This window comes from Bombus vosnesenskii, unplaced genomic scaffold (genome assembly GCF_011952255.1).
Source record: "Bombus vosnesenskii isolate JDL3184/JDL3185 unplaced genomic scaffold, Bvos_JDL3184-5_v1.1 scf7180000013277, whole genome shotgun sequence".
NCBI classification, from domain to species: Eukaryota; Metazoa; Arthropoda; class Insecta; order Hymenoptera; family Apidae; genus Bombus; species Bombus vosnesenskii.
This window is the reverse complement of record NW_022882935.1, coordinates 1,191,969-1,206,540: the sequence shown is the minus strand read 5'-3', so window position 1 is coordinate 1,206,540 and position 14,572 is coordinate 1,191,969. Positions and strand designations below refer to the sequence as shown.

General features: G+C 35.7%; 1 protein-coding gene across 1 annotated transcript; it reads right to left on the bottom strand.

Annotated features, from left to right (window-relative positions):
* Positions 1-1,326: 1,326 nt before the first annotated feature.
* LOC117232039 lies at positions 1,327-4,256 on the bottom strand. Its single transcript, XM_033491136.1, has 3 exons — positions 3,738-4,256; positions 2,780-2,871; positions 1,327-2,653 (listed from the first exon to the last, which is right to left on the bottom strand). The coding sequence occupies exons 1-3, from the start codon at positions 3,994-3,996 to the stop codon at positions 2,267-2,269; spliced, it is 738 nt and encodes a 245-aa protein (XP_033347027.1). The 5' UTR covers positions 3,997-4,256; the 3' UTR covers positions 1,327-2,266.
* Positions 4,257-14,572: the final 10,316 nt, after the last annotated feature.

Below are 14,572 nucleotides of genomic sequence, written 5' to 3'. Positions count from 1 at the left end.
AATAACTATTCTCATACCTACCGACTGCACGCGAATTAAAATATGAATATTTTAAAAACATACAGTCCTGCATATGAATATACGCGAATTACATTTCTAATACTACCGTGCACACGGCTATTGAAACGTACGACTATTCATTTTACATGGATTCATTCAGAACACGGATTTTTAATTCTTCAACACACGTTACATCTATACGTATACACATATCGCTTTAATACGCTCTGAAACCCAGCGACTCTAATCTGGAATTCTCACCACATTTCCATAAAACGGAAAAATGCTAGAAAAATAAACGATAACATAAAGTGGGAGAATAGAAAATGCGATGAGAAGGGTAAAGAAGGGTTAAGAAATAGAAAACTGTATTGACAGCTTGGTCACGAAACGAACGTTAATATTGGCCGAGTCCATAGGAAACTTTTGAAACTTTTATCAACGAAGAAAAATTTGCATAGAGTAAGAAACTTCAGGAGGAAAGGAAGCTTGGAATACGTATCAGCGAGGAAGAATCTTATATTGGTACTTCAATATCGGTCTCATCCATTCAAATCCTTCTATTCACGTCCCGTACCAATAGCAATCCCATTTTCGTTATCTACACGTAAAAATGTATCGAATCGGATTCCTTTTAGCGCAGTGATCTGTTGAAATCCAGCTTTGAGAAAAAACTTCGAGACTTTAACGAAGTTTCGTCGTTAATAAAGTATCTTTATCTAAAAAAGGGGACCATCCAAAGAGGATATTAAGCGGAGTGTAATGCCTCGGAGGTGAGTCTAATTGTAAAGCACGCCTCTTTCCTCGGGAAACGTGGCTGCTTGAAAATTTCTCGGTGACCCGTATTCCTTTAATATCGCCATCTCTAGTCCGCTTCATACGCGGCCGATATTGGCTGGATGTGATGAAAACGTTTCGTCGGAAAAATTGCCCACACGTAAAGTGCTACCCAATCTCGTCGCGATCAACATCGACTTTATCCCCAGGTCGGATTCAATATCATGTAAATGGTAACGCAAAGGGTTACCCAGACCGAGTCAGAGTGTCGTTTCGAACGAAAACCAATCGGCCATGCAGAGTAACTAGCAGTTAAATCGGCGGACACTTGACTGCGAGTTTGCTGATAAAACTATCGAAAGCGAAACGCATACTTTTTTCGGTCATATTCGCATCGATGCGTATTTTTAGAGCAATTGAACTTCAAAGCGTTATTTTTTTATGTGGATTGGTTCTACTTCTTTCGAAGCAATTTGTAACGTTTATTTGAATGTGTTTTTTTTTAACGGTACATTTTTTGAAACATTTTTTCACGCGCTTGGTCTTTCTCGTTACAGTAAATTAAACGTTTATTTTCAGTGAATATTAATTAATCGAAGTGAAATTTAATCAGAGAATCGTACGTTGCTAAATTAAATTTGAGAAAATACCAAGTTTTTTGATATGAAATGTATGTATAAAAAATCTTTCTTTTCAATGACGATGACGCTTGATTTGCGAAAAGATCATTAATCAATTGTAGACCCTTGACAGGATACAGCAGTGACATTTCCTGCGGCACACCTGTACCGTCCTCGATTGCGATTATTCAAGCTTGAATCCGTATCAAAGCATTACTAACACGTATGTTGGGAACAACAAAGAGACTAATGTATTTCTTTTGTCGTGTAATGGGTATAATACACATTATGCATTACAAAGAAGTAATACGCACGATACGTCTGTCTATCAACTTCTCGGACTTGAAAATAAATATTCGTTATCAAACTGCGTAGACAAATTACATAAAGATTTAATTTCTCAATATATCACATATGGTTCTTAGATATATCAATTTCGTTAGATCTTATATTAAAATATTATCCTCTGTTCCATTTAATTGTACAAAAAAATCTAAAATCGATATCTGTATTGGTTTCTAAAAGAACAAGTTATAACAATTTATTTGGTACACCCTGTGTATAAATAGACATAAATATAATATGATATGTATAATATATTACACGTACAATAGGTTCGTTAGCAATATCCAACCAGTTCCTATAAAAAGCCAATAACTATTTTAAATTAACTTCTATTTACACTTTCAACATTTCTACACGCGTTCGTTTTTTCTTGTATAAAATAAGCTTGCTCGCAATTTCAATCAACCATTTGATAAACAAAACGAAATAATCAACCGAAGCTTAAAACTTGCAACGAGAAAGATTATATCGTTGCAACGATCACAGTACAATTCATCGTCGCTATTAACAATTCGATGCTGAATTTAATTAAATATTTCGCTCTCGTTCTCCAGATCACTGATTACTTCGTTCTTAAAGTCGTGTTCTTGCTGAGTGCTTTCGTTCTGTTGCAACCAAATGCACTGAACTACGTTAGGTTCAGTCTGCGTGTTCGTCGAAACTGAACTAGACTGATTGTAATAACCCATGTCAGCGTTAAAAAGAATATCACTTATGGCGTGCTGAACTGCGCTTCGAGTACGAGCTGAATAGCGTTTCAATTTATTCGCCACGAACATTCCGTAGCTGTAACACTCGTCCTCGCTTGGTGTTTCCACTGCCTTAGACATCTTTTCTATTCGTTCGTTCTCTGATTGCAGTTTGTTTACTTTGATAGGTGGAGGAGAATGTTCGTCGCGATTAACGTTAACCTACAAATTATTCATCAAATCGTTAAATTTGTTGTTTACCTGTCGATAATTTCGAGATTTGATTCGATTTTGAAAGATTTCAGAAGACTTTTTTTTTTTTATAGAATTACGTTTTGAAATACTTACAAAAGATTTGTTGGAACGGAGAACATCTTTTTCGATAAGAAAAGTTAATGAATCATAAAGGAACCATGTGGATCCCGAAGGTCTGTCAGAATCTAGATAGAGAATTATAAAATAAACTATTACTAACAATGATTTCATTAATGATAACATCATCGAACAAACGGAAACCGGGTCACTATCTGTGTTGAGAACAAGTTCTTTCGGACTTGTTTACGTTTCTTTCACGTTGTTCTCGACAACGAATTTTCGCTGCTTGCCTTCGTGCACGTCTTCCATCGAAATCGATTTTGTCGAAATGCGCGCTTCTACGAAATTGTTGTAGCAGTAGAAACACATTCTCTATGTTGTTTTTCTTTGTAAAAGCGAGAACAGAAATTGGACAAAAAAGTCTTACGGATTCATAGAATAGAAGCATATTTCATCTCATTTCATTCAAGATGATCGCGAACTAGAAATATTTTTAACCCATCGAGCGATTATGTCGTATATGTACCATTCAGAACCAGAGTCCATTCATAATGCAAATGACGGCTATAATGAAAACTATTGTGTCTCAATGTACATGTTTATGTCGAATATGTTGACTTATGAGACCTTTGTGTATTGAACCTTGAAATATCTAATCATACTAACATACTCTTTAAAAGTTATCTTCTGTGCAATAACAAGTTTAATCCTCGAGATGCTAAAGTATTGATATTGACAAAGAAGCATTATTATATAATTGTTTGTACGCTGATGCGAAGAAATCGCGCCACTGTGATGTACACATTCGGTGATAAACCATAACGCCCGAGAGGTTCAAACAGAAGAGGGAGACCTAAATATTAGCCCAGGGCGTCTAGAAAATTGGTCAAGAAACAAATAGAACATGGACTTGAATCGCAAAGAACCCAATTTCCGTATCTACAGTCTCGAGAATCCCAATTCCTCCAATGATTAAATTCATCCAACATACCTCCCTCAGCCATCTCGCTAATCTTCCTTACTTTTACCCTCTCTCTCCTAAACGAGGAAAGAATGGTATCCATCTTTCTCTTGCATTCCAATGAAGACACCGGTTTTTTAATAATCAAGGAGAGTTCATCAGCGACTTCTTGCCAAGCATCGTGTCGTCTATTTTTTTGATGATATTCAGAGTTCCCCGGGTTCCATAGAACCTCCTTGTTCTTGTATAAGTTCACCAGCGAGAGCCCCATATCTTTCGACCAATCCATAATTTCTCCTCAATGACAAACTTTCATTAATGAGTGATAGAAATCGACGAATAAGGATTGTAAGATGAACGATAGGAATATAGAAAGACGTGAACACAAAGAAATACACTAGAAATTCGTTCCTTCCTCTAACGTCGGTAGGAGTACACTGGTTGCGCGGCGCTGCCTGTTCGCTGTCGAGGCCGCTGTTCGCGTACACACAGGCGCAACGCGCCGCGCGGAACGTGCTCGAAGCACTTGAAACCGTTGGTTTAATGGCCGCTGGGAAGAGGCCACACGACCGTGGAAGAGACCGACCGACCGTTCGCGCGCACACAAGCGCGCACACAGCCGCGCACACAGCCGCGTTCACAGCCGCGTTCACAGCCGCGTTCCAGCCACGGCGCGCTGAGAAATACGCCAGCGTATTTCGTCCAAAATGGCCGCTCCTCGCCGTTCTCGAGTACACTTTGCACGACTCGACGCAATGTCTTCTATGCGGAGGAACGTGACCCAACGTATTTTACGTCGCGACGTTCCAACACCGTCACCAGCCAAGCAAACATGTTTACACTGACAACGTCTCAGGACGATTGAAAAGGAATTGGGAGAATCGATGTGCTATTGTGCTATCGGAACTTCGATTATAAGAATCGTTCGTTCCTCAAAGGAGTCCCAAGTTATAAGTTTTGTTTAGACTTTGGAAGAGGGTAAGATTCTTTGGATGGGTAAAGAGTTTGGATGTTCCGACTTGAACCCACCGATCTTCAAGTTCGTGGCATTAATGGTTCACAGCTAACATTACGTTCACCAAATTCTTCTCATCGCGGCTAAATTTCTTTTTATATGCATGTAATCTTGGATGTGACGCAAAGTTTCATTTTTCAGGAGAAATAACTTGGAGATCAATCCAGTGCGTGTGCATCTAACATAGTAGTTTTATTACTATTATCTGAAATCGTAAGTAAACGTTGAAAATAAAAATTGCTTCTTACATTCCTATTTAAATTATAATTGCTGTAATATCCTGGAAGGACCGTAGGAAAGACAAATTTGTAGGTAAAGTTGAGACCGGACATATCTTTCAAACCAAGGAATCTATCTCTATATGGCATATATAATTGATAGACACTTATTGCTAGAGTGATTTGATCGCTCTAACGATCAAGAGAAGACCTAGGTTGATCCTAAGACTACCCTGTTGCCTTCCACTTCATAAAGCATCCTGAACTTTCTCAAAGAAGGTAAATGGGCATATCGATCAACTAACTACAAACTTTTAAATATTTCCTAAAGTAGCCCCGACCGCACACTATTTAGTCCTTCGCAGAACTTTTCACGACGTACCCTCTATTAAGCTCCCGCAAAGGAAATTTGTCGTAAAATAAAATTCCTTTTCAAACATTTTACACAAAATTAATTCGACACGTGAACGCCTGTGAAAGACTTTTTAATTATAGAACGAATACAAAGTTGCAAGGACCGACTAATAGGTACGGGAATATTCGTGGCAAATACGACCTGTCGCGCAGTGTCGCGCACAGAGACTGAGCAGTTCTGGAAAATGCAGTTTCGTACAACAAAAAGTTATTGCGCGATTTCGACTTATTTTGAAACACTCCATTTGTAGCACGAATTACTTGTCTACTCTATAAACGTGAGTTGTCAGATGGTTGTCGAGACATTTGTTAGACCTGGTACGAAGTTTGAGGATTCGAGGTTTGGGGAAATTACAAACGTTGAAACGAAGGTAGAAAAAGACGGCGTAGAAAACTAAAACAATTCAAATCTGCAGTTCATAATTACGAGATAAGTTCTAGAAATTGAAATTTCATCCTCTTTTATAAATTAACTTATTTTGTACCAATTACTCGTAGATGAAGATATTACGATTGATCGATAATTTAAATACGTCGGTTGAAAGCTAAAAATTCGACTGTAAATTCTGGAATAAAGCGGCAAATCCTTTGATACGAAGTTGCGAGGACAAAACGGAACAGAGTTTCCTTACGCACCCTCGTCGTACAACTTTGACCTATACCCTCGTCGCATAATCACGTAAAAATGATTTTGACTAAAAATATACAAATTGTTCCCAAGGAACTACGTATGATTGAAGTTTCATTTATAAAAAAGGAACGACATTTTACACGCATCAAGCTAGTACCACTGACTATCCACGTCGTTATTCTTTTTATACATGTAGGTAACATTAGTAGCCTGAATGGAAAGTTCCTCGGTCATCAATAACCAATGTTGCGTGTTATAATACATATATGTTACAAGATTTTATTGCACATATGTAACTACAACAGTTTTACTACGCTATACGATAAAAAGACTATCGCAACGAGTTCTTGAATTCGTGTTTATACCAAGCTTGTATATGGTTTGGCCAATCAGTAGAATAAGAATAGTAGAATAAGAAAGTAGGGTAAGACGATAAATTTATACGTACTACGCACACAATAGCGTAAGAGTATAGTGCCTTATAGAAATAATAAATTATCTGATCATCCTCATAACTAGAAAAAACAAAACGAATTAGCTTGATATATTATATAACAAAATTATACTATATAGATATATTTATATTGTATCCATATTAGAATTGAAATCGATCTATTTGAAATTGATTTGACTTTACATACTGTATTAACTTTTAATTTCATGATTATAGAGATCTCTGAGAAATGTCTCGGTTAACAGGTTAAAAGTAGCACTGTATTCTTTTGAATTGTTATAATTTGATCCGTGCATTGAACATCGACTATTTTAAACATCGTTTGCATATAATCTCTTTGATGATTCATTGGAATGCAGGGACCACGCGGATCGGATTTTTAGTGCTGTTCAACTTATTGTTCGGAACAAATGCCGTGCACGTTCTACAGCAACGCACAAGTGCTTGTGTTATGAGTGTGTCGCGGTTTAGTCTTCATGGAACCAAAGTTGCATTATAATGACATACCGTGTATTATAATGTTATTAGATCTCTTTATGACTAACAGGATAATCTAGATAGTGTGCAACATATGAACTTCAATTTAAATTAATACTTTTGCAATAGAAACTCATGAGTCACACTGTCGATCAAATATATTTTTCATGCTAGATATGAAAATAAAGCAATTAAGTTTTATAATTAGCATTACATTAAGCGAGAAATAACGTAACTTTCTTCATTTTGTATAATTTACATATCCTTGTAACACGTGTGTGGATAATTCCTTGTCTGAGAAATAAATCTACGTGGAAAACAAAAATAATTCTGTTACGTATATTTGTTAAATCTTGAAATTAAATCTTAAGAAGTGAGCAAAACGGGGACGATAAATTCGCTTTCGAATCGGTTGGATGCATTCGCGCGTGCAGAAAAATTCCTCGAGAGTACGGTCACTCGTACGAAAAGGTCGACTTTCCTTTTTGCGGTATCGAGATTGTATGCTGTAAAACGATACGAATTGATTGCAGCAATGACATTCGACTATCGTTGCGGCGCGGCGCGCGGTATGAGCTCCAGGGGGAACCGAGATATTGGCCTCGAAGAGGTTAAAATTTTCGAAGGCAGGGTATATCGGAAAAAGGAGACACTTCATTACCGCGTCACGCTATCGACTCCATATAATACTAGTTCTCTCTTATCCTCTACGTGACTCAATTTACTCGCGCGATTGCGGTTCTATTACCCGGCGAGCGACCGTCGCGCTTGTTAGAATCAGGCGTTAGAAGTTTCTTCGTCTCGGGCATTAACTTCCTCGAAATGAAATTCCGGTGAAAACTACTATACGAAATGCTACTTTCCGCGATTTCTCTAAATTAGGAGATTGCCGGTAGGAAAATATACTGAAACTTTTCGTAAAGCTTATTCCGTTTAGAACTTTTGTAATGGTCTTTAAATGGTTGTGTGCTATTTTTAAATGATATACGGGAGAAATTAATGGTAATTGGACCACGTGCTTTATTTCGAACATAATGATGTTTCTGATTATTTAGATTTGTGCAAATATATAGAATTAATTATTTTCAAGAACATTTTATCTTTCTTACGTAATATCTATGTATATAAGAACAGTCTTTTGAATAAAATTATATGTTGGAAGTGTATAAGAAGCTTGTGCTTTGAATCGTATCTTCATATTAAAGGAAACACCAATTTCGCTTTAATTTACGATGTCTAATTGTTATTTCATTTGACTACAAATTAGTCTACACAGAATTACTTAATTAGTGTTGTACGATATTACATGGCATCGGTATTAAGAGATTTAATCATTATACATTATACTATCTATCGTGTAACCTATTTTATGTACGGCACAAGTTATTTAGCACAGCGCACCTTCCAAGGAATTAACATAACTCACATCAATCGATTCAAATTAACTTCCATCTTATTCATTCCCTTTCCAATACTCTTATATAATGAAATACAATCACATTCCAGCATAGTTATGTATAACCAATATCGATTTCGACATAAAATAATTGCTCTAAGTGCGTTAGTCTAATGTTAGATCGATCGTACACTCGTGCACAAACGTCTTAGGACAGCAGTTACATTTGCCCTAAATTTGGGATGAATCGAAACCATTCGAATGTACGAAGTAATTATATTCTATTATATGTGACAAATTCTTTGTTTCGTTATTGGGAACACGAAAAATCTTCAAAAATGAGAGAATTTGTTAATATTTAGATCAATCTGACCAAAAGAACCAATTCGTAATTTTTCATAGAAACTTTATAGACTTAGAATGATACATTTCTATAGAATACATAAATAAAATTGCCTTATATATATTTTTTATGATTTCGTTGAGTCAAACCGTTTGATAAGTTTTGTACTTCAATTTGTAATTCCGTGTAGTATTAATCTTCATAACCAAACGTTATATACTTTTTCTTCTCTTCGCAAATACCCCATAATTTCTTGCTATTCTCTGCCTATTAAAAACAGCACCTGTTCTTAGACCTTCGGGCGAGACTAGATGATTCAGTTCTAAAACAAAGAAAATTCTGTAACAGCTGTATCTTCTACAAATTCGCGGTTTTGTCATCATAGAACGTTCGCTATTAACATGTTTACGAGACGGGCTCTTCAACGTTTGCATTTCCACCGGTTGCCATGCGTCGATTGATATTTATCTCGTACGCGGATCAATTTGCGCGAACGATTGCGCTTACGGTTACAATGCAAGCGAATCGAATGTATGTTCGCTGGAAACGGTAAACTCGATGGAACACGGAGCCTCCCAGCAATCGAGGCTTCGGTCTTTCGAGCGAATGAGAGTGCATCGCAAGCGCCGCGCCGATCGCTAATTCGAATTCAAATCACGTCCCTCGCTCCGTACGTCTACGCACCGCCATTAAGTTGTGTACAGGTAACCGGTGCCGGTCGAATCGAAACATACTGTTCACCGACTTCCAAAGAAATTTTATTGTACAGGTGAATTGGTTTCGTTTATTCAACTGTCCTTGTTTTAGGTTGGAGTACTTAAATATATTTTACTTCGTTAAATTTTCTTTGTGGTCGTTGTCCTTTTATTGAAAATAGTTTCGAATATCCGAATTAACGAACGGTTCTGTAATGTACTAAAGTCAACCAAAATAAATAAGTACCTGTCCTAGATTTCAAATACATTTTCTAAAAGCTCAGAACGTTTTAGTAAAAAGTATTAAGTTTGAACATAAATAACGTAATCTAGCTGTGGGACAAGAATATGTTTGCTTATCACCATTAATTACCATTAATATCTAATTGTGAAAATACTCTTCGGATGTCAATGTCGTGGAATAAAAAGTCGAAAGAAACCAAAATTTAACAAAATAAAAATATTCTATTGGAAGATTAAAAATTGTCAAGCTTAAGAAATTGAAAAATTCGCAACATTCAAGAACGTTTTTTTTCAATGATCAGTGCAAGTATCCGCTTGAAATAGTTTCGCTCCGTTTTGATTTTGAAATCGTTAACGAGGAGCACTATGAGCATGCGAAAATATTTATGCACTTCTAACACGCTTCGTATAAACTTTGTCCCGAGATGTAGATCATATCAATCAGTTGACGCATAGATAATTTTAAAGCACACGTCCCGCCACACGAATGAATGGCGCTGCATAAGTAAATGGTTGAATGAACGGAAAGAACGAGTGCCAAGTGCGAAAACAAGAATGGAAGTGTGTTCCTTACCCAAGCTACATATAAGCTGCTCTTATGCACACTGTTTACATCTCTGCCGTAATCTGTATAAACTGTGTGTTCTGTCTATGACGGTGAGCTTCTGCACTGAGATACTTCAAGAGAAAATTTTCGAGAACTCGGTCAATGTACTTTAGTGACCTCGATTAATTTTTGTACTCCGCCATGAGCTCATTTAAATATTTATTTTTATTCAGCGTATGTTTTACCCGATACATTAGCATATGTAAAATGCTATTGTATAGATCGAAAAATAGTCGGTTAATTAATTTTCTATAACCGTTGATATTATTTTGCAACTCACGAGAAACATGATAATTCGTAGAGATATGGTAAATAAAGCGAAATCTCTCATCCGGAGTTTACAAGCGTATATTTTTAAACTACAATACATTTTTAATTCCGTACACGCCATACATGTTGCACTTTGCGAAATTTTTATTCGTTAACATTACATAATCCACGTCCAAGATAATTTTATTAAAACTTAATCCACGTTTATGAAGAGCATTATTCTCTTGCTTGTACGCATTTTCATAACAATAAAATAACCTTCTATCTACATACAACGTGTCTAAAATTCAACTCAAACAATACACCTCGTACAATAACGATTGCCGAATAAATGATTTCTGTATGGTATTTATGATGTTATGGTAATCGGTATTACGTATAATATGCATTACAAAAAATGAACGATAGGAATAAAGGATATAAATTATACGATGTAATATTTGCTCCAGAATATATTTCGTGGCAATAACGCCCAAATCCGAGATTACGTTAACAGCTAACCGATATTCGCGAATTTAACATGGTGTTTTGTCTCGCGGGCAGATCGTGAAAGCAACTCGTGATAAGATCGCGCGATAAAAGTACCATTTAACGAAAACGAAAGGTGACGTTATCGGTGACAACGTTATCATATTACCAGGCGTTATTCACCTCGTTGGTCACGAAATACGTGACTATACTTTTATACATATCGACTGTCAGATTACGAAACTCCATTCTAGTAGAACAAGATTCTAAGAATCGATAGGTGATAGTATTGTGGATTACGTGATCAGAGAGAGAAACTAGAGGAAACGGAAAAGGCAAATAAAAAAAAGGGCAGTTAAGTATAATTCCATTCATATTGCTTTGATAAAATTTCTATGTAAATTACAAATTTTATTTCTCTATATAACGTAGGATGAATTAACAGTTGGTTGGTTAAGATGGATGATCAAATAGTTTCGAGAAAATATAACGTGTCATTAGCTTCTGCGCAAGCAAGTTGTGGACGAAATAAAATTCACGTTCAACGGAACTAAAGCTGATTTCCATCGATTCTGGACATAGAATTATCTCCCAGCTTTACCTAATCCCGTGATTGCAGCGAAGAGAATAATTTATCCACTTTGGAAGCACTTGGTACACCGACTATTTAGCTAGCCGTGGGAAAGACTCGAGAAACGACGTAACGCTAGTACTAAGACCTGTTATACATTGTAGCCACTTAACGACCATCCTAACAGCTGTCTTAGCGGCTGTCATTAGCAAGCTTGGTCCTCTTTCGCCAAACATGGTAGTTCATCCCGCAAGGTGAGAGCAATTCCCGTGCCTTTCGATTGTTCAGGCTGAAAATGCAAATGATAAGATCTTGCCACTTACAGTACTTCGACGATACAAACAATGAAATTAATTATTAAATGATGCAACGAGTGCCTGTTGATGTTTTATAACATTCGATAAGTGCATAATATGGTTATTAACAATGAAATTATAAACGAGTAAGGTGTGAAACTTGTATTCAGGAATCTTCGTAATACAGAGACAAAAGCGCAAATATTATGTGGAGAATATGTTCCTTACATCAAGATAGAGAGCGATTTTTATCGTCTTGCTGACGTAGAAAATCCTATTCTTACTCGCGATAATACCTATCCAAACATTTCAACGTCCGAATTACAGAAACAAAGAATTCAGACTGTTTTATTCACTGCGCTCCATAGAATTATGTATCTCCCGCGTCAGCATTTTCTGGGAGATTCTATTTTTCACGTGATACTTTTTTGAAGAAACACGTGAGAAATCATAGATCGTAAAATTCCGAATATCTAGGATCTAAATATCTACAGCTAGAAATATTTACATTTATAAATTAGCTAAATATTTGTGTTTGAAGTAATATATTTATTTAAAAGATAAAATATGCTCTATTATATGGCCAACACACATCCTAACATGGATCTTTGTATATTTATAATTTATAGGAGATTTAAATGTGCAAAAATATGAAGAGTACATAGTACTATGTAATCATACTATATCTATGATATAGTATGGGAAAGTATACAGTACCCAAAGTACAGTACAGTTACTCGTAATATGTAGAGGATGAAACAAATTTCTATTTAGATTCAATCTGTGAGCGTTTACAAAATTGAACTTGCATGAAAATCCACGAGATGCAAAAAAAAAAAAAATCAATGAACTTATCAAAGCTCTCTCTACATATTCCCACGTGCTCATTTGTTAATTGTATAGTAGTTTAGTTGCTTCAGTTTATACTACAGTTACATTGCATTAATTTACGACAAAACTTGTAAATGGATATCGCTAATAGCTCTTGCTTCCATTGTATTCATGAGCAAAAGGGCTAGCTCCCAAGGGTTTCAATTTTCTCGGGAATCTCGCGCCTTCAGTTGTGACGAGCCTGGAGTGCTAGGAGTATCGATCCCGCAGGAATCGCGTATGCGCGCATCAGGTCTTCCCAACGTAGATAAACATACGATATAATAAATAAATATTAAACAATAGTTTTGATCGAAACAACCCACTTGCCTCTAATTGTAATCTTGACGAATTGTGAACCCTACAGCGTACAGTTCACGAATGGTCAATAATTTTAAACCAATTTCAAATTACGCAATAATTAAAATGTTTACCATATAGGAATAGAAAGAGAAATTATTAACTCTGTTTATTTATTTAAGATCCGTGTTGATGGTCTTTCGTGCTTTATGTAAAGAATGGTATTAATGGTATTGACCCTAGTAATGGACTTCTAAAAACTATCATTCTAAAAAGAAAGTATCGTAAAAAAACGCACTATACGTAGTGGGTTAAGCAGAGAAACAGACCAGCGAAAAAGGATGTTAAGGTTTAAGTGGATTGAATAATATGCGGAGAAATTAGAGAGACATTAATGGTATGATGAACAGTACTTCTATATAAATTAGTGACTTTCGACAACAACACGAGGCAAAAAATTTTTTAGGGGGAATATAAGTGATAGCTAAAGGGGAGTTCTTATGAGAGAACACTTGAAAACGTCTGTCCGTATTCGTTCCTGCTTTTTTAACAGACAAGGAGGAAAAAATCTCTATCAAAGGTTCGTTTGAATTACACTTTGGTTAATTTAGTCTAATAAATAATACAGAATAAAGTACATGTGAAGGAATATACTTCTCACTTGTCCTTTTCTTGAATCTCATAATAATTAGTCATTATTATTTTACTGAAATTTAAGTCGATATAATGAAAACATCAATTTGTATTACGTCTTTACTTCGTTCTCCCTTTGTTCTTGAAAGATTAACATAGAATATAAATTATCGGAGAACGAGGAGAATAAAAGATACGGAATAATGAATATTGTTTCTGAAACTTCCGACGACACGAATTATTATCGAGGAAAAGATGCTTTCAATTAAGAAATAATTCTGAAATAACGAATCTGGAAACAGTTGATATTTGCTGCAGACACGTACAAGCTAAGAAATCTTTCTTCCTCGCTTTTTACGCAAGTATCGTTCGCCAACTTTCGTAGCACACAATGAAAGCAGCTGGCTCACTTCGTGGTCCATTTATTTCCTATAAAAACTTGAAAATCCAAGTCTCGCCAGAAATATATATTTCAGAGGAACTGTCTTCAATTTACACTGTTCATTTAATATAATCTTTGATAAAAGATAAAGTTTCTAATTCCATCAAAAATTCTTTTCAAATTTCTCCCCAAAAGGAAAGTACATTAATTATACAAATGAATATACATTCTAATATTAACGATATTCACGTGAAACTAGAACATTATTCATTCGATATAATATACCTCTCATACTCTCGTAAAGCTCATTGTTCATTCATACTCGTGAAATATGTACTATAAATATAATTAATTTTGTAGCATTCATTGTTATTGGAAGTTTACGTAGCTTAGAGGCATCAATTGCTGAGATTTCTAAATGGACGACTCATAAGACAAAACGACATCGGAAGTTTTAGTTTCAGATTCTTAATATTACGTATGTTTGATTGAAGATTGTAATATATTCCAAGTAACGTTGTCTTTTGTTCTATATCTACAAAATAGATTCTTAATATTACGTATGTTTGATTGAAATATATT

What these genes read in the sequence shown, in the direction of transcription:
- LOC117232039 (XM_033491136.1), bottom strand. Translation starts at nt 3,996, where the DNA reads ATGGATTGGTCGAAAGATATGGGGCTCTCGCTGGTGAACTTATACAAG. An exon ending in TAGCGAGATGGCTGAGGGAG is followed by an intron (nt 2,872 to 3,737) that starts GTATGTTGGATG and finishes TTCTCTATCTAG; the next exon opens with ATTCTGACAGACCTTCGGGA. An exon ending in TCCGTTCCAACAAATCTTTT is followed by an intron (nt 2,654 to 2,779) that starts GTAAGTATTTCA and finishes AATAATTTGTAG; the next exon opens with GTTAACGTTAATCGCGACGA.